At 40.7% G+C, this 20,030-nt stretch overlaps 1 protein-coding gene across 4 annotated transcripts; it reads right to left on the minus strand.

The window, feature by feature from the left end:
* Positions 1–325: 325 nt before the first annotated feature.
* Positions 326–19,644, minus strand: SAV1 (salvador family WW domain containing protein 1). 4 transcript variants are annotated; one of them, XM_080909473.1, is made up of 6 exons: positions 19,264–19,644; positions 17,132–17,578; positions 9,383–9,653; positions 4,003–4,146; positions 2,577–2,696; positions 1,607–1,731 (listed from the first exon to the last, which is right to left on the minus strand). In XM_080909473.1, the coding sequence occupies exons 1-5, from the start codon at positions 19,355–19,357 to the stop codon at positions 2,594–2,596; spliced, it is 1,059 nt and encodes a 352-aa protein (XP_080765599.1). In that variant the 5' UTR covers positions 19,358–19,644; the 3' UTR covers positions 1,607–1,731; positions 2,577–2,593. The 4 variants fall into 4 exon arrangements, with proteins under 4 accessions (XP_080765598.1, XP_080765599.1, XP_080765601.1 ...); XM_080909475.1 differs by lacking the exon at positions 2,577–2,696 and adding an exon at positions 3,117–3,169 and having other exon boundaries at positions 1,672–1,731; XM_080909474.1 differs by lacking the exon at positions 1,607–1,731 and adding an exon at positions 3,117–3,169 and having other exon boundaries at positions 2,586–2,696.
* Positions 19,645–20,030: the final 386 nt, after the last annotated feature.

Here is a 20,030-nt window from a genome sequence, read left to right on the forward strand (position 1 = left end):
TTTATAATGGCCAGAGGCTGGAAAGAACCCAGATGTCCTTCAAAAGAGGAATGGATACAGAAAATGTGGTACATTTACAAAATGCAGTACTACTCAGCTATTACAATGACTTCATGAAATTCTTAGGCAAATGGATGGAACTAGTATCTGCTTATCAGTGAGTGCATACCATGTGTGTTCTTTTGTGACTGGATTATCTCACTCAAGATGATATTTTGTAGTTCCGTTGATAATATCCCAGTAATTAACATTTAATTTCAACAATTTATTTTCATTATAGACTTTATTGGCTTGTGAGCCTTCTGAACAGAAAAGCATCAAACATACTAAATCTAAAATACCAAACAAAACATGTGCTCAAGGACCAGACAGTTTTCACAAAAATATATTTAATAACTTGTTATATAAAATCAAACACAAAACTTTATCAGTAATTCAAAGTCGCTTCTAACAGGGAGTGCTTATATTTAGGAAAAGAACTAAAATATATACATATTCACAACATTTGGAAGCACAACTGAAGAGCTATGAGACTTAAGAATTCTTGATTTACAGCTGGAAGTTCTATACGCTTATCTGTAACCAGGTGTTCAGTACTAATTATGAACAACTATGAAGCCCAACGCAAGAAAAATAGGAATGTCCTGTTTCTAAACCTTTATGACAAATATTTCTCAACGATAAAAAAAGGCAATATAAAATTTACTTAAGTGACCAAGATTTCTTATTGGATCCCTGATTGTCATTTTTGGCAACTCAGCCTGATGGAAGGCAGTGTTGTATGCTGTCAGGAAGCCTGTGGTGTGTCTCTAGAGCGTTGCGAGCTGTACTTATGTGCTCTGGCTCAAAGGAAGGAAGCAGTATTAGCAACAGTTGCGCACCGTGAAGGCACGTGTGTTTATCATATTCCTGTATTACTGAATATATTCCTGAAAGACTTCATCTCCCTCTGTCAAAGGCTCCTTACATCAGTGAGGAGGTGAGAGTAGATGACCACACACGTCATATACAAGTTCGCCACAATAAAGGTTCCAAGTCCTATTTTATATTTTGAACCATACCTATGGTAATGGTCAAACCATCTCGTCCTATTTTATATTTTGAACCATACCTATGGTAATGGTCAAACCATCTCATTCCAGAAAACACTTGACACCACAAGGAGCAACTGTTCACAAATGTGCTCTCATCTTCTTCCTTTTTCTGAACAAGAAGGGTGTGTCCATAGGAAGTCAGAGAGTGACTGTTTCCTATGCAATGCCTGTTTATGATGACCTCTTCCTGTACTCCTTTTCAACCAGTCTCCAAAGCACTTTCCTAATACAGCATTTGGTAGCATATGCCATATTGGCCTTTTAAATGATAAAAGTTTCTTGGTTCAATAAAAGAATTGATAACAAAATATATGTAAAACTAGAAATTTATAATTCCAAATAGTAAGTTGCCTTTATTAACCAAAGAACTCATTTTCAGTCATTTGTCTGAAACTGTTTTAAAGCTCTACAAACTTGACTTGTGATAAGTTAACTTCAAAACTTCTTGCCATGCTGCTGGGCGTACCACTGCTGTCTCTGCTTGCGGTTCTCCAGCTCAGTGAGAAGAGCCTGTCTGTAAGCCTCGTACAACTTAACAATCTGCTCCAGTTCCTTCATGAAGAGCAGCTTCAGCATTCCCTGGTACGTGTCTAGGTCAGCCAGCTGGAAGAGCTCCCACTTCAGAATGTGGTCATATCTGTTGTAAAACATGTTAGTAAGACATAAACATGTATTTACAACAATACACTGCTCTATTTTTATTGACATTTTTATTACAGTAAAACTAAGTTTTATTTTAAAATATTGAAGTTATTAAAACTTTTTTCTTGAGCTGGGGACCTAAGCTGATCTTCTCTGGGTGCAGGATGTCCTCTTGTCTCATACTTCTATAGTATAGCATAGTAGCTGGGAATTCCGGAGCATGCTAATACACATGGCTCTGAATACAGTATCTTCCCCCTTTCCTCTCCTTATAAAACTCACTTCCATTTTTTTGTGTATGAATGCTGGGCCTGCATGCATGTAAGCACACTGTGTACATCTGGCACTGGAGAAAGCCAGAGAAGACATCAGATCCCCTGGAACTGGAGTTACAGTTTTAAGCCACCACAGGCACCCAAGGAACTGAACCAGGCTCCCCTGCAAAAGCAGCAGCAGCACTATCTCTGGCCCTAAGTACACTATTTTTCAATTGAGATTTTTTTTTAAGATTTATTTTTATTTGTATTAGGTGTTTTTGCCCACCTTCTATGTGCACCATATGCATGCTTGATACCCATGAAAGACAGAAGAAGGCACTGAATCCCCTAAAACTGAGATTTCAGACAGTGACGAGCTGCCGTGTAGATTCTGGTCCCTCTACAAGAGCAGCCAATTGTCTTATCAACTGAGCCATCTCTCAAGCCACAAATGTGCTATTATTTTTTTAAAGGAAGGGGAAAAAACTGTTAAATATTACTTCAGGTTCAAGAGTACCTGTTTATTTAAAAATCAGTTGTAATATTAGTCCTGGGTAAAGTTAACGTTGAGAACTTAGAATACCTCAGAGTACGCTGTGCTCACAAGTGGGAATTTGGAAAAGCATGCAGAGTCACTAGTGGCATCAGTGCTAGCAACTGTTCAGCGGTAGAGATAGATGCGTCATTTGTAGGCCAAGTGTTCCTGAGGACGAGTAGCAAGAATTAAAAACCCAGAAGACAGGTTTGGAGAGATGGCTAGAAGTGAAGAGCATGTACTACTCTTGCAAAGGACTGGAATTCAGTTCCCTGCACCCTCATTAAGTAGCTTCCAACCCCCCCCCCCCCCATAACTTCAGCTGCAGGAAATCCAATGCTTTCTTTTGGACTCAAGCTACACTATACATATGTGTGCACAAACACACACACATAATTAAAAATAAAATAAATCCAAGAACCAAAGAAAGAATAAACTCAAAATGAGAGAATAAAATAAACTGAAGAAAATTCCACAAAGTGACATCATGTTGATTATTCTTGTGTGTCTTGGAAAGTCTCTAGTTCCCCTTCAGTACTTAAATGGCTTAGAGTGAGTTGGAACTACAAAACCAAGCTAGTAACTTACATGTTGTAAGGTCTTATTCAGTTTTCTTGTATACAGATGAAAAACCCTGAGAGCTAAAAAAAAAAACCCCTAATTATTTCCTGTAAAAATGTTCAGTGACTAACAATTCAGGAAGGCAGAGGTAAATGGACCAAGGAGCTTTAGAATGACATTTTTTTTTTTTTTAGGGTGATGTCCATTACTAGAGGAATGTAAATACACTAAGTCATGTATGTGATGTTGAGGTCATTTCTCAAATCACTGTAGCAGAGAGATAAAGGGAAGCTTTAAGTTACAATGTCTAGTGAATTGAGTTTTAATAATCACTATGTCCTATCGAATGGGTACTTTGGTAACTCATCTGCCATTTTATTCCAAAATCTACATAAAAACATATATGCCCCCCCCCCGAAAAAAAACCCAAGTATACTAAGCAGGTCCTGCAAGCTGCCTGGGCTGCACAGTGCCAAACACAGTTCCATCGTCCTGGGTGTGTCCCAGGGACACCAGCACCATGGCAAAGCGGCAGGCAAGCGCTTTACTAGACTCCCAGTTAGAGTCCATTACTTGAGGATTGAAAACTTATCACTAATTTCCTTGCAGAAACCTGGATATCCTCTCTTCTGGGCACTACAACTCACTCCTCATGAACAGGAGCTGGAGTTGCAGAGTTACGACGCATCTCAGATGTTCTGCAGACCAGGCTAGCCTCTATCTAGCTCAGAGAGCTGCCTGCCTCTGTTGTATGTCATCATCCCCATTCTGTCATATCCGCACCTCCATCCCCCACCCTGCCAGTGCTGGGATTAAAGGTGTGCCACCGCCACCTAATCCATATGGCTATGCATGGTGCTTAAGTCAAGCTTGTTATAGACCCCAAAGATATTCCTGCTGTGTGCTCACTTACTTCACAGGGGCTCGGGCATAAACCTGAAGCCAGTCAGGAATTTCTGCAGTGTGGTAAGGATTTGCAGGGACCAGGAGAGACTGATTTCTTTCAGTTTGCTGTGGCTGATATGTGATGGGTGGAGGCTGGTCATACCTAGGTACACTGAGAAAAAAAAACTGAGTTATTAAAACAGAATCCCTTTACCTAGGCCAAAAATTGTGACCATACAGCTTTTAAGAATCTTCTATGTGCTTTCTAGACAAACTATCTTCCACTTCCATGATAAAGATGTAGATTTTTTGTTTTAAACTAAACTGTGTGGAAGTATACACCATCTTCTTTTGTTAGCTGATATGCTGCTAATGATAAACACCCAAGTTAAAGGACGGACTGGGGTGTCCAACCCTTTGGTCCAATGGTCCCCCTGTACTCTACGCCCCACTTTCCATCTTTGTTGCAGTCTGTGTTCCCCTGACCCCAGCACTTCTCCCTCAGTTGACAGTCAGGCCTGACTCATGTAAATGGGCTGTGTTGATAACTAGGCTGCAATTGAGTGGGTGAGGTGGGCCAAGGAATGGCCAGTCCCAGAGTTACCTGAGTCAGGAGCAAACTTTTGTGGGAATTGGAGCTGAGGGACTGAAGTGTCAAGATATGGGTGATATCACCTGCCCCACCCCCATCCTGCATGCTTGAAGCTAAGATATGAAGGAAAAAGTAAGTATGACAGGCCATGACACTTTGTTTCCAGCAGCACCTGAGATAGCAAAATACAGTGAGTGATACAGTTAAAAGAGGAGGAAAAACCAATGGATACTTTTCAGTGTTAATGACACAGAACACTACAAAGCCACCAATAGATGCAAACCTACCACAGAAGGCAGCAGAAAGACCGGAGGAAATGTTTTAGACTGGGCTGGCAGTGTATGCTGATCTTGATAAAGAGCAGTTTATGCTCTTGGAATTTAATAAAGAAGGGGCTGTCTGTACCACAGCAGTTCAAGGAAATATGAGAGAGCTCACAAACTATCTCCTATTCAGGGGGAAAGAGCTTCTGTGGCATAAGCACAAAGTAAAGTCTTCCCCACCACTTTATACAAACAAAAGTGGAGTGGTGAAGAGCTCTACAGGCAAAGAGACAGGAAAAGGTGCCTGAGGACACAAAGACCAAGCAAAGCCTGGCTTGAGAGGATGGGTTATATTCTGCATATAACCACAGGACGGAGGAAGTATGGTGGTCTTCCACCAAACTGTGTGTATTAACTGTGCAACCTGAAACTGAAACAGAGGTCTTCTCAGGTAAAACCCTAAGAGACTTGTATGAGGGTAAGTTGGTGTCCTTTGTGAGAAGTCTGGTCCTATCTGGGATCTATGTCTCATGGTGGAGCCAGTCTCTGGTCAGAACAAAGAATATGCACTTATCACCTTCTGTGGAAAGGAAGCTGCCCACGAAGCAGTTAAATAAGTTGTGTAAGAATTATTAAATTTGTCCTGTCAAACACCTGGGCGTGTGTATTTCTGTGGCAAACAACAGACTTTTTGTTAGATCCATTACAAAAAATAAGACCAAAAGAAACATTCTGGAAGAGTTCAGTACTCAGGCTTACCCGAGGGTTTGGTGGATGTTACTCTCTACCATCAACCAGATGACAAAAGGGGTGGGGGTGACGCTTGTTCTGCTTCCTTGACAACGAAGATCACAAGTCAGCAGCACATGCCAGTGGAAAAGTAAGTGTGGGAAATGTAGTTACAGTGGTGGTGCTGTGAATAGGAATGGCCCCCAGTGACTCATGGATTTGAATGTTGGTCACCAAGGAGTGACACTACTAAGAGGTGTGGGCTTGTTGGAGAAAGTGTGTCACTGGGGGTAGGCTTTAAAGTTTCAGATGCTCAAGCCAATCCAGATGTAGAACTCCCAGCTACCTCCCCAGCACCATGTCTGCCTGCATAACACCAAGTTCTCAACATGACAATAATGGGCTAACTGTCTGTGAGCCAGCCCCAGTTCAATGTTTTCCTTTATAAGACTTGTCATAGTCATGGTGTCTCTTCACAGCAGTTGAAACCCTAATAAGACACAGTTGAATGGGCTGACTCTGTGGAAGAACCAAATCCAGAAGTCATGGCAATGAAAAAGTTTTATTTTTGAGAAACTTGGTTACTACAGGTTTCCTACAGAGGAAATATTGGAAAAGTCATTTTTTTGAGACTAGAAAACTTGAGAGAGTAAAGAAGTCACAAGATTATGCATTTGTTCATTTTGGAGACAGTAGAGCTGCTGATAAGACTATGGATGTAATGGATGGGGAAGAAATTGAAATTGTCTTAGCTAAGCCACTAGACAAGAAAAGAGTGCCAAGCTGCTAGACAAGCCTCCAAAAGCACGACATTTGAAGATTATTACTGTCACCCTCCTCCCCAAATAAGAGGCCGTGGTAGAGGGAGAGGTGGATATGACTACCCTCCTGGTTACTCTAGATACGGGGCTACTGTAGTGATTGCTATGGCTGTGATCATCACAATACCATGGAGGCTATGCTGATGGTCCTGCAGTGAGAGGAAGAGGAGGAGGGAGAGGGTGAGGTGTTCCACCACCAAGGAGGCAGAGAGCACTACCTCTAAGAGGCAGAGCTGGCTATCTCAAGGAGTGGCAGAGGAGGTCTTACAGAGAAGCAGAGAGGCCATGGTCCTTTGGAAGGCAGAGCAACTGAGAGGGCGATGAAGTAAGCAAGAAAAAAAGCAGATGGGTACAACCTGCCTAATTCCAAGGGTCATGAGGCCAACAACCAGCAGCTGCCTCAACAAGGTGGTAACTATTCTGGTAACTATGGTTACAATAATGACATCCAGGAATTTTATCAGGATATTTAGAGGCAACAGTGGAAATAGACAAGAGCTTAAAAATTATACCAACAAGATATGATTGGCTCTAGACCTACATTCTTCAAAAACAAAATTGGTGTGACTGTTTCATCTTTAAGTAATTTGTTGCCATTTGTATTCAGATATCAAGTCATTGAAGAAGTCAAATTTGTATATATACTCAGGCTTTCTATTTTTCTTCTTTTAATAAATACTCTTGGGCATTATTGGGTTTACAGAGTTTCTTTTTTCTGGAGTTACAGACTTTTTTTTTTAAATTGAAAATAAACTGTGACTGTCTTTTTTACATTCCTAGAAGCAGGTTTACTGTGTTTCTAGGTTGTTATAACTTTCACAACCTTTTTAAAATCTTCCCTACAAAATTTGTCTGGCTTACATGTCAAAGCCTATCTTAAATCAAAGAGAATTAAAAAGGATCAAGTTTCAATGAGCTCTAACAGCCTGTGTAAACCAAGCAGGGAGGAACTTACATACACTATGAGATGTTTGTACAAGGGTGTTACGCAAAGTGCTGAACACCTGCAGGCTCAAGTGAATTCTGGGAAACCAAACTGAGCTATTTCAGACATAAAGACAAAATTAAACTGAGCTTGCATCTGAACATAAAAAACACATGAATATTAAAATAAAAAAATAAGTCACTGCTTTCTTAACTGGCATTAAAATAAGGTGTAGATTCAGTTTATTTTAAGATTACTTATGAGTACATCTCTGTCTCTGTGTATGTGTACTCGTGTGTGTGTGTGTGTGTGTGTGTGTGTGTGTGTGTGTGTGTGTGTGTGTGTACCCAGGCAGCCAGAAGAGGTATCTGATCTTCTAGAGCTGGAGTTAAAGGACACTGTAAGACACTGATAGAGGTGCTGGGCTGTGTAATGCAGGAGGACTCCTGTGTCAAACTAGGAAAACATCTAAACTGAAAAGCAGCAAATGTTCTTGATGACTGAGCGATGCATCTCTCCAACCCCAGCAATTTAAAGATAACATAAAAACTGCACTGAATTTTCAACAGTTTTTAGAAAGTGAGTTCAAAAAGGAAATAGTAACTGATACCATATGCTTTGGAATCAAATATGCCTGTGCTTTTGTGTTTGTTTTGTTGAAGTTTTGAGACAAGGTCTACCTAGGACTCTGTGTAGACTTGTCTGGCCTTGAACTCAGAGGTCCTCTACCTGTCTCAGTCTCCTAAGTGCGAAGATTAAAAGTATGACCATACTCAGCCTATGTTTTTAAGTTCAATTTAACCACCTACAACTTCTATGAAATGTGGGTAGAATTGCTTTTACTTCTCTAACTCCTTATTTGTAAAAGTGAGCAAATAAACTCTTTACATTCCCAAACTTTAATGAACAAATCTAAGCCATTAAGTTCTGTGTAAAGACTGCATCATATAATCAAACAGCTGTTGATATTACTATGTGAACTAGAGAGTGCTGTGTCTCTCCCCCTAACATCTACAGAGCTGCTGAGACAAACAGTCATTTGGGAAAATGCTTTGTGAACCATCAAAACTCTACAATAATACAAGGTTGAGAAAAAGTTACCTTTCAAAGCTGTTTGTAAAGACTGCTATTATAAGACAGCAAACCATAACCATGCTCTTAGGTCTTCATGAAGCCATTCAATAAAAGCTAAGTGCCATTAAATGTAATCATTGGAAAAGAGTTTCAAGGTTGAATCACTAAATATAAAAATGTAAGATGTTTAAAGCAATACACCAATAATATCAACCTTGATGTATTCTCATTATTTTAATGATTCTACAAAGTGTATTACTACCTAGCATAACCAACAAACTGTATTAGATCAGATGATCCTAGGTACTATCTATCAATGTACTTATGACATCTTACCCCTTTGTCCTTAGTTCTTGCACCTTAAACATTATAATGTAAACACTTTTTCACTATTTAGCTAATATAGTTTTATATTTACTCTGAAGTACAATGTCTATTTTATATTTACAGCAATTTCAACTTGTTAATCAAGTTTCAAGTTTTCCACAGCCACATATGACAACTGACTACACTATTAGATAGCAGAAGGCTTAAGTATCATTCAAAACAAAACAGCCCAAAGAATTACTGGTTTATTAAAAAGCTAGAATGTTTTGTTGCATCCTAACCTTTTCTATAAGAAACAACAAAAAAAATCATGTATGAAGCTGGATAAAAACATCAAGATAATGTCAAAATTTCAAAGTATAAGAATTTAAGATGAAGTGACAGATGTTGTATTAGCTTCAAATTCTGGCTAGCTACAAAAACATTCTGACATCTCTTCTAATTGGACTCTGGTCACAAAGATAGATTTGTTTCAAGTTGCTCAAAGAGAAGATACTTTTTTAAAGGTATACTTAAAATTGCTCATTACTAAAATATATTTAGGAAAATATAGACTTTGAGAAATAACTTTAAAATCTCAAGTTTCAAGATGTTTATCCCATCAAAAAAATGTGAGATCAAAAAATCTAACACAGGATGCTCTCAAAACATAGCTGAAAATGAAGCCACTCATTTACCTGGGAGCACAGGGGTGCCTGTACTGAGCCCTTTTATTTGTGTGATCCACATAATAGGTTCCAAATTCTGATGATTCCACTCGTTCCCACCCAGGAGGAAGTCCTTCTCGTTCAAGAGGATGACTCCAGTGAGTTGTGTTTGTGTTATGATCTATGTAGTATTTTCTCCCTCTCATTGTCCAGTCCACAGACCAGCCAGGAGGAAGGGGTAAATCTTCAGATCCATGGTTGGTTAAATTCCCTAAAGATGTAGCAGTGACTCTTCCAATACCTGAGGAGAAAAGGAAATGGAGCAAGTGTTCAAATACCTGTTAAAATTTATTACTATGTCAGTACAGAATTTCTACAAAATTCACCATTACCATTAAATTAAAAAAAAAAAAAAGAGCTGAATTTTGAAACAATTAACAGTTTTGTTGGGGTACAGAGCTAAACAAAAAGTTCTCAATCAGTCTGGCGGTTCCTCAGAAAATTGGACATAGATACTCACTACCTGAAAACCCAACTATTCTACTCCTGGGCATATACCCCAAAGATGTTCCAACATATAACAAGGACACATGTTATTTATATATAGCAGTCTTATTTCCAGAAGCTGGAAAGAACCCAGATGTCCTTCATCAGATGAATGGATACAGAAAGTGTGGTGCATTTACACAATGGAGTACTACTCAGCTATTAGAAACAATGGCTTTATGAAATTCGTAGGCAAATGGATGGAACTAGAGACTATCATCCTGAGTGAGGTAACCCAGTCACAAAAGAGCACTCATGGTATGTACTCACTGATAAGCGGATACTAGCCCAAAAAGCTCAGAATACCCAAGAAACAACTCACAGAAATTATGAAGCTCAAAGAGAAGGAAGGCCAAAAGGTGGATGCCTCAGTCCTTCTTAGAAGGGAGAACAAAACTCTCATGGGAGGAAATAATGGGACAAATAGAGGAGCAGGGATTGGAGCAAAGATCATCTGGAGACTGCCTCACCTGGGGATCCATCCCATACGCAGCCACTAAACTCAGGCACTATTGCTGATGCCAAGTAGTGCTTACTGAGAGGAACTTGATATGGACGCCTCCTCAGAGGCTCTGCCAGAGTCATTCTGACACAGAGGAGAATGCTTGCAGCTAACCATCAGACTGAGCACGGGACCCCAATGAAGAAGCTAGAGAAAGGACTGAAGGAGCTGAAAGGGTCTGCAACCCCACGGGAAGAACAAAATTATTAACTAACCAAACCTACCACAGCTCCCAGGGACTAACACCAACCAGTGAGTTCTCATGGAGAGACCCATGGCTCCAGGTGCTTATGCAGCAGAGGATAGCATTGTCTGGCATCAATGAGAGGAGAGGACTTTGGTCCAGCGAAGGCTCTTTTTCCCAGTGTAGGGGAATGCCAAGGTGCTGAGGGGGGAGAGGGAGCACCTTCATGAAGGCAATGGAAAAGGGAGGAGGGATGGGATTGGCTGAAAGGGGATAACATCTGAAATGTAAATACAGAAAATATCCAATAAAGAGAAAAGGAAAAAGATTTGTAAATGAAAAAAAAAAAACACAAAACATCAAATAGCCACATGCTGACCACAAGTAGAAATATAAGTTAATGAAATGACATCACATTAATGACTCTAAAAATCAAAAAGTCAAGTTTCTAACTATCTGAATTATACACTTGAAAAAAATACTATATATTTTATATATTTGGCTAAGCAAAGTATTTACCTTTAAGAAATAGCAATAAACTCATTTTCAACTCATTTGGAATTATCCGACAACCATACTGACTGAAATGTCAGAGTCCTCAGCTTACATTAGAAGAGCGGTGCGTGTCATTTCAGTGTCTACGTAAACAGCAATGACAGAGTAATTCAGAAAGAAACATTAAAATTAAGGTCAATGCTTTTATTCAAACTATGAAATTTTAAAGGTTGATATATAAGTTTATGAAGAAAGAAATTGTTATTGGCAGGTGGTTTTAAAGCTGTATTCACTTAATATACAACATACAAATGGTAAATGCAAAAAGCTAGTTACTACAGCATAGTCTTATAGAAAGGCTAGCAATAAACCAATATTGACATCGTAGGTGATTATGCTATTGGATGCAGAGCAGAGCAGATCATCCAAACAGAGCTCTGGACTACGGAGCTACACACACACAAAGATGCTCTCTACTTACTACCCGGAGTCATTAAGAGTAAGAGAGAAAGCCAGGCAGCGTGACTCTTGCCTGTAATCCAGCACTTGGAGACTGTGGTGGAACAAATGCCACAAATTTGAGGTTATCCTACTTTAGGCCAACCTGTGCTAGAGGGAGACCCTGTCTCATCCCTTCCCACACCACTCCACTCCACCCAAAACAAGGAGCAAAAAAGTGCAGGTAATATTCTTCCTTTATAAAATTATACTTAAAATAGTCCTGGGCTCCACCATTCCAGACTTCCTGGTATTCACCTGTCTCTGAGCAATAATTTATGACAGAACGGATGGTATGTGACTTCTGATGTTAAGATACAAAAGGCCATGCAGCTTCTGTCCTTATCAAGCTCCCATGCTACCCCTTGAATTACTCAGGGGAAAGCCAGCTGTTCTAATGTCATAAATAGTGCATCTAATGAGGAACTGAAGCCTCCAGCTAAAGTTAAAGTCTCTCGATAACAGCTTTGGAGTGCTCTCTAAACAATGTGCATCCAAGGAAGTGAGTGAGTCTGACCACACCATGAAATACCAACAGGACTGAAACATAAGAGAGCCTAAGTCAGAAAGAGCTAGCTAGACTGCTCCTGACACCCTATCCACATGAACTCCAATAACTGTTGTGTCACTGAGTTTAGAGTAACATACAAAAGAAAATCAATAGAAATGAGGAAAAAATATGTGTACACATACAGGTATTTATACCTATTTTCATAAAATTCTGAAATATAAGAATACAACAAAAATTGACTAAACTGTTTATATAAGGAATGGAATAATGATAGAAATGATTTTGTATCCTGGAGGGCCCAGAATTATGCAGACCAGGCTGATCTTAAACTCACAGAAATCTGCCTGCCTCTGCCTCTAGAGTTCTGGAAGTAAAGCTACAAGCCACCACACCAAACAAACGAATAGCATCTTAATTGTCAATATAAACCACTATCTGCAGTATGGATGTCTAAAAGCATGACAATACAATGTGACTATACAGACTCTTAACACCACACAGCAAGACACACAGCACGCTTAAAGATGGTGAATTTTATATTTCACATGATCTACAATAAAAATTTTAAAGCAAAAGTAAAATCTAGAATCTGCATTTAAATCATCAATAGTATAAATTGATGTAACTATTTCCAAAACAAATCCAAAAATGTCTTCCCCGGATTCCTCCACTGAAAAATCTGGAAGCAAATATTCATCCAGTAGCAAAAATCCAAGATTCAATCCCAATACTATAAATCCCAATCCCTATGAAAAGGAACCAGAGCTCCTAGAGGATGCCCTAAATCAGTAGTTGATTCCAAGTCTGACACAGGACCAGCACAAGAAGACAGGAACAGCCAACCATCCAGGCACAATAGAAAGCACAAAGAACAATAAAAACCAAAGAAAACCAGGTCTTGAGGGAAACTGAGTGTCCACTAGAAAGCAATTCAAACAACAGAAGTACCCACCACAGCAATACAGTAACCCTCAAGTCCACAAAGTCACCTTGAAGAAACAACTAGTCCTAGGTCTGGGTCAAGAATCACAGGATGAGCTTAACATTCTGTAGCCTCAAAGAACTATTTAAAAAATAAAATATACAAGTCGCCTAGAACGCTTCTAATGGCTAAAGTTGGAACCACAAGGTGGAAGGAGCCAACCAATTTCTGCAAGCTGTCTTTTAACCTCCACACACGTCCATGCCCATGAACACAAGCCCTTCTTCCCATACATACACTTCCACACACATGCAAACATACACATGTATGTAATACATACTGTCTACTTTTATATCAACTTGACATAAGCCAGAGTCATCAGAGAGGAGGAAGCCTCAGTTAAGAAAATGCCTCTATAAGACTGGGCTGTAGGTAAACCTGTAGGGCATTTTCTCAATTAGTGATCAATATGGGAGGGCCCAGCCTTATTGGTGGTGCCATCCCTGAGCAATTTGTCTTGAGTTCTATAAGAAAGCAGGCTGAGCAAGCCACAGGGAGCAGGGAGCAAGTTAGTAAACAGCACCCCTCCATGAATTCTGCACCAGCTCCTGCCTCCAGGTTCCTGTCCCATTTGAGTTCCTTTCCTCTCTGCCTTCAACGTTGATATGGAAGTGTAAGCCAAATAAACCCTCCCCTCCCCAAGTTGCTTCAGTCAGTCTTTTATCACATCAACAGTAATCCAAACTAAGACAGATGTAATTTTAAAAATTAAAAAGCAAATATTTTTCTTTAAACAAAAGACTCAGAATGGAAGCTTACTGACATTAAAAGCAGACGTTGGTTATAACCTAAAATCAAATCTTAAATTTGCTTTGTTTTTTTTTTTTTTTTTTTTTTCTTATAACATGGTTTTTCTGTGTAGCTCTGGGCTGTCCTAGAACTAGCTTTATAGACCAGGCTGGTCTCAAACTTAAGAGATCTGCCTGCCTTTGCCTTCCAAATGTGTGTGCCACCAACACTCAGCTCAAATCTCACTCTTAAGATACTATTCCATTTGGAAATTAACTTGTACTTTCTTTGTGCATGTTGTATATGTTGTAGAACAGTGTGGCTGTGTACATGTGCGCATGTACTAACACATTCATGTTAACACTTGTGCTTGTGGAGGTCCAAAGAGGCTTATGGTTTAGATTAGGCGCTTTTCCTCATTTGCTCTCCAAGCACTTTTTGAGAAAATGTCTGTCAATGAATCTAAAGCTCATCAATTCTGCTAGGCTGTCTGGCCAATGAGCTTCAGAGACTGATCCATCTATCTCTGCCTCCACCAATTGCTAGGTTACAGGAACATGTCACCATTTCTGGCAAGGTTCTAGGGACCTGAACTCAGGTCCTCATGCTTGCTCAGCTGATACTCTACTGAGATATCTCCCCAGACCTTGTACTTTCTTCCTAATTGTGATTGAGACATTGTTTTAAAGTCTGCCTTTATTGTAAAAACGATGTCCTATTGCTCTATATAGAAGAGACTGGTAGAAACTTAAGAGTATTTCCTCAATCAGAATTTTAAAACAAGATTTCAACTTTGTATTTCATTTCTTCATATTTAAAATACAGGAAGTTAAGGGCAAAAAAAAAATTAAAGGTTGAGTATCTCTTATCCAGATGCTTGTGACCAGTGTTTTGGATTTTGAAACTGATGTGTGTATAATATACTGGGCAAATGCACCAAATCTGAACATCATAAATGTTTTACATTTCTCTTATAAAAACAGCCTGAAAATTATTTCGTATTATTTTCAATAAAGCTGCCATCTTGACAATGAACTATGTGGACTTGCTCCTATAATCCCAGCACTAGGAAGACAAAGGCAGGAGAATCATTGCAAACTTGAAACTAGTTTGGGCTACATAGTGAATTACAGAATAGCCTGCACTATACAATGAGACTATATTTTAAAACACATACACACATGCACACACAAACCAAGTTTTAAAAAAATTGCCTCGGCGTGGTGTCATGTTTATACTCAAAAACTGTGGATTTTAAAGTGTCTCACAGATCAGATTCTTGGAGCTGGGATTATTCAATCTATTTGAGCTATCAGTGAAATGTGAAAGTAGGTGCAGAGAACTGAATAGATCATCTGCATCCACAGTTCTTAACCTGTGGGTTGTGATTTCTTTGGGGGTCAGAAAATCCTTTCACAGAGGTGGCCTAAGGCCATCAGAAAACAGACGTTTACATTATCATTCTTAACAGTAGCAAAGTTATAGTTCTGAAGTAGCAATGAAAATAATGTTATGGTTAGAGGTCACCACAAAATGAGGAAGTATATTAAAGGGGTCCTCATTAAAGCATTAGGAAGGTTGAGGACCACTTATCTATATTAACAATAAACACAGCCATTGTTTCTGCTCTCTTCAGCTAAACTGTGTCAACAGTCTCCAGATGTGGAAGCTCTGAATTAACTCAGTCATTTAGTTTATTCAGCACGTTCTTTGATGTCTGACTCTTTCTCCCTCTCTCTCCAACCCTATTAGGAACCTAGTTCTATGAATTTGGAGATATCTCACTTTCCTCTTGTCCCTGCTAAATTCTGAAGCAGATCTTCATTAACTTGCTTTAAACTGTTAACCACTGGGAGCTGGAGAGATGGCTCAGAGGTTAAGAGCACTTGCTGGTCTGGCAGAGGACTTGGGTTGTGTTCCCATGTGGCAGCTTACAAATGTTTACAACCCCACTTCCGGAGGATCTGGTGCTCTTTTAGTACTTGAAGGCAGTGCACATACACTGCACCACTTGCATGCCTAATGCCTACAGAAGCCCAAAGTTGAACTGGAGCTACAGGTTGTGAGCTGACACATGAGTGCTAGGAAACGAACCCGGTCCTTTGAAAGAACAGCCAGTGCTCCTCAGCATAGGACCGTCTCTCCAGGCATTAATCTTGAGCTATGCAATGGCTTCTTTATGTCAAGTCTAAACTTTCTGTTGGACCATGAATCTCCATTTCACCTTATTATCATATTTCTTAAAATAGGTAGGAATACAGTCTCTTAAATTTAAACCACTCCTTCTGTTTGCAGTGGGTATTCCCAATTTTCTACCTAAAATGTCTTTCTTCTACTTTGTTAATGTCCAGTCCAAACTCAAAGCCTACTTCAAATTTATCTGCTCTTTGGAGCACACATTCCTTTAAGTATTCCAGTTACACTGATCTTTCTTCTGACTCCCTCTAACAGTTAGTGCCACAAAGTGTAACCATTAGTTGTTCCAAGACTATGATATGTATGGTGGTTTTGTCACACTAAATAAGGTATCCCAAGAGGATCAAGAAATGCTAAACATAAAATTAACATTAAATAAAAGCAAACCTCCTATAGCCAATACAGTCATGTTCCAAACTGGTAAGTCAGTTTATTAGAAGTTGTGGCCACTAAAAAGCAAATAGGCTTCATACATTTATCTTTACTCTGCCAAATTTAAAGCCTATAATTTACAAAATGGGATAAAGGTTTTCTTTTTAGTTTCCACCAGTTTATCTACAGTAATGGTCACTTTAGAAATCAAGTGGAGCTGCAACATTCCTTAATCCCCTCCTTGGAATACTTCCAGGTCAGGGGGTAAAGGAAGTGCCAATATTTCCTGCCTGTTATGTTTCACATATAATTAACCATATAGTAAACCTTTTTGACCAACCTGGAAAATAGTAATTGCCTACAAAAAGTCAGGGTTAGAGAGACAGTGCTAGATTGCTAAGTATGCAACTGCCCACTGTGTATACCTGGCTGTCAGTTGGCCTGCTTTCCTTTCCTAGGGTTAAGACCAGTTTGCCTACAGACTTATCCTTCTCCTTTCACCAAACCCAAATTCAATCTAAGAGACATTACATTTTTCACAGTTTTAACAGTCAAGACAGTCTTACAATATGCACCAAGTTTAACATAACGACATAGTAAACAGACACAAGAATTGTCATTCATTACAAGTTAAAAACTAGCAAGCAGGAGGAAGCAAGAATGGGGTTTGTTGTTGTTGTTTTTGCTTTCCAAGAAAATCCAAAGATCACCTTTTAAACTGGAGTATCAGTATGAATAAACCAATGTGCTGTTTATTATGTTACCTGAAGTGTGCCTCCCCTGATTCTGTGGCATTCTTTGGAAGAGATCATGGTTGTATTCATAATATCTGTAGTCCTCTTGTGTACGATCTCCAAGTGGCCGTCTTCTCTGACCATCAAAAAAGTTATCTGAATAAAAGTATCGGGAACCAGAGTCTCCATTTTCAACAGCAAAGTTAACTTCTGTTAAAAATGACTGTGATGAGCCACACTCTCGAGGAACATCTGCTAGGCTCCTGACAAGGTAAGAAGAAGGTGCCGACAGTCTGTGGCTTTCTCTTCTCATTACTTCCTGAGGCGTCCTTTGAATTGGAGTTCTCAGAAAACTCTGGTTTCTTGAAACTATGCCATCTCCAGAAGCTGAGAAAGCACTAGTGCTTGACTCTGGCAGACAGAGATCAGTCCGTCTGGGGATCGTTGGCCCGTGCCGAATGAATGAAGGCATGAGATCTACAATAAAACACACAGATCCACCACTTCACTAAGTCGTGAGTACACTCTTCTAAGGCTGTTTATGTCTACTAGCTTGACATCAAAACAGCAAACAAAAGGGCAAAAAAAAATTTAAAATTTTAAGACAATACTAGAACTTTTAAGATTATTTCCCCCAAGCAAATACATGTATAATGCATTTATATAAATGCATTAATGTGCAGGTATAAACTTGGCTACAAATGCATGGATGCTTCATATTGTCATACATAATATGATATTATGTCACTACGACTGAAATAATCTAACAAACCAATGCCATCACCAGCATCAAGTATGACCACAGTTTGATGTTTTTACTTGATTTAAGTATCACCAAGAGTCTTTCTTCACACACAGTTTCATTAAAACAATCATTCCTCAGTAAAAAAAAAAAAAAAAAGGAAAGTCAGATTTCTTGTAAAAGACTTTGCATTAGTAGTTTTGTCTTTCTACTCAGAATTACCCAGTTCTAAGCATAATTATCAAAACTAGAAAGCAAAACCTTTCAATGTGGAAATTGAAAAATAAAGTCATCTAATTCAAAAGATCCATGCAAATGCTGAATCTAGTGAAAAAGTCTGGAAAAAGTTATGGCTCCTTTGAGAGCAGATAACTCAAAACAAGATAATGGGCTGCTGAAATCAGAATGTGTGAACAGCTTAGACGTTCTTAGAAAGCAACTACCTTTAAGACATGAACTATGAAAAAAAAAAAGACATGAACTATGGATATAGAGCACATTTTCTGAATTCCTTAAGTAGATGTTACTAAGGTGTTAGAAGTTAACACTACAATAACTTAATATTGGAATATTAACAGTCAATCGCAGAAACTCTGTACGAGTGCCATTCACTAAAAGACTCAACATGTTGCATGACTTTAAATGTTTAATAAACTTTATTTGCAGCAAAAAGCAAGCTATTACCTAAAAACAGAAAAACAAGCTATTAAAAATGGTTTCAGAGTTACTGACACATCCACCCCACCAACTTCGTTGTCAAGCATTACAACTACTAACAGAACCTGTACGGTTTGACACATGGTCACAATGGAAAAACATGCTCTCCACCCCTTTCTGCGTGATCTTGGGCAAATACTAGCAACCTCTGTGAACAACTTTCCCAATTGCAATATGAGGTAATGCTTAATTTAAATCACACGGTTACTTCCAGCTTCCAAGAAGGAAACTTACACAAGGGGCCCAGCTCCTAGAAAGAGAACCAAAGGATTAGCTCCTTCTCATAACTACTCTGACTGCCCCAGAATTTTAAAAAGGAAAATCAAGACGTTCAAGTTAAAAAACTCAAATATTCTAAACGGAGAAGAAAAGTTATGGGAGCAAAACCTAATCCGAATGCTTTAGTGGCTCCTCTGCTCTAAGGAATGAATAGACTCTGGGTAGTGGCTACAAGTATCAGACTCTTGGCCCCACAAGACTGTGTCCCGCTGCAGGACTAAGGAATCCAGTCTTCTGTGTGAGCTACTTAGGGCGCCGATGAGCGGCGCCCGCAATGGTCGCAAACACGGGGCACGCCCGGATGTACCCAGCAGAGAGGTGCCCGGGACGAAGTACTTTTTCTCCAACTCCGGGGACAGCCAAGCATTTCCAGCACCACCCCGAGGCTGGGTCCCCACCCGTCGCCGCCGCCCTCGACACTCACTCCGCAGCAGGGGCGACGTCTCCTTCTTCACGTACTTGCCCTGCACCTCGGCCGGCTTAGACACCTCGTTTTTGGTTTTCTTGCGGGACAGCATCCTCGCGGACGACGCCCGCCGCCGCCCCAGCAGCCTCGCTAGAGCCGCGAGCCCGCCGCCCGCCGCCTCCTCCCGGGCCGGCGCCGCCTTCGCCTCGGGTCTCCGCCGCCCGCGCCCGCCCGCAGGCTCCGCCGCATGTTGGCGGCGCTCAGCGCGCCCGCCGCCGCTCACTCGCAGGGAAGCTCCTCCCGGGAAGTCAGCCGGCTCAGCGACGCCGCCCGAGGCCTCCTTGGGACAGGGCCGCGGCCGCCCACTAAGGCCATGGTCCGCCGCCGGGAGCCGCTACCGCTGCGGCCACCGCCTACGTCCGGTAAACTTTCCCCGCGCCGCTGGGAATGCTGGGAAAGCCGACGCGCGCCGGCCGCCCCTCCCCCGCCGAGCGCGGATGCGGCTGCGTGCGGCGACTCACGGCAGGCGGCTAACGGGCCGAGAGTGGTGACCACCGTGAGGAGCCGGAGTCCAGGCAGTCCGGAGCACGCTGGGCTGCGAGTGGCTCTCGCCTCGGCTTGGCGACCGCCCTGTTGGAGGCAGTGTGCCCGCAGTCGGGCGTCCTTGTTGCAGAGGGTTGGCGGGGACGCGGGACCAGACGACAGCCAGGGCCGCACCTAGTAACACGGATGCCTCTTCTGGTGACAGCATACCTACTGTAAACTCCGTTTCTTCTGTCTTCTCT

Source organism: Micromys minutus (genome assembly GCF_963924665.1).
Source record: "Micromys minutus genome assembly, chromosome: 1".
NCBI lineage: Eukaryota > Metazoa > Chordata > Mammalia > Rodentia > Muridae > Micromys > Micromys minutus.

Bases quoted from the DNA above. Each gene is read 5' to 3' on its own strand.
- SAV1 (XM_080909472.1), bottom strand. From the start codon at position 19,357: ATGCTGTCCCGCAAGAAAACCAAAAACGAGGTGTCTAAGCCGGCCGAG. The intron at 9,654-17,131 runs GTAACATAATAA...TTTTCTCCTCAG, and splicing joins TCAGGGGAGGCACACTTCAG to GTATTGGAAGAGTCACTGCT. The intron at 1,732-4,002 runs GTAAGTGAGCAC...GTTTTACAACAG, and splicing joins TATGCCCGAGCCCCTGTGAA to ATATGACCACATTCTGAAGT.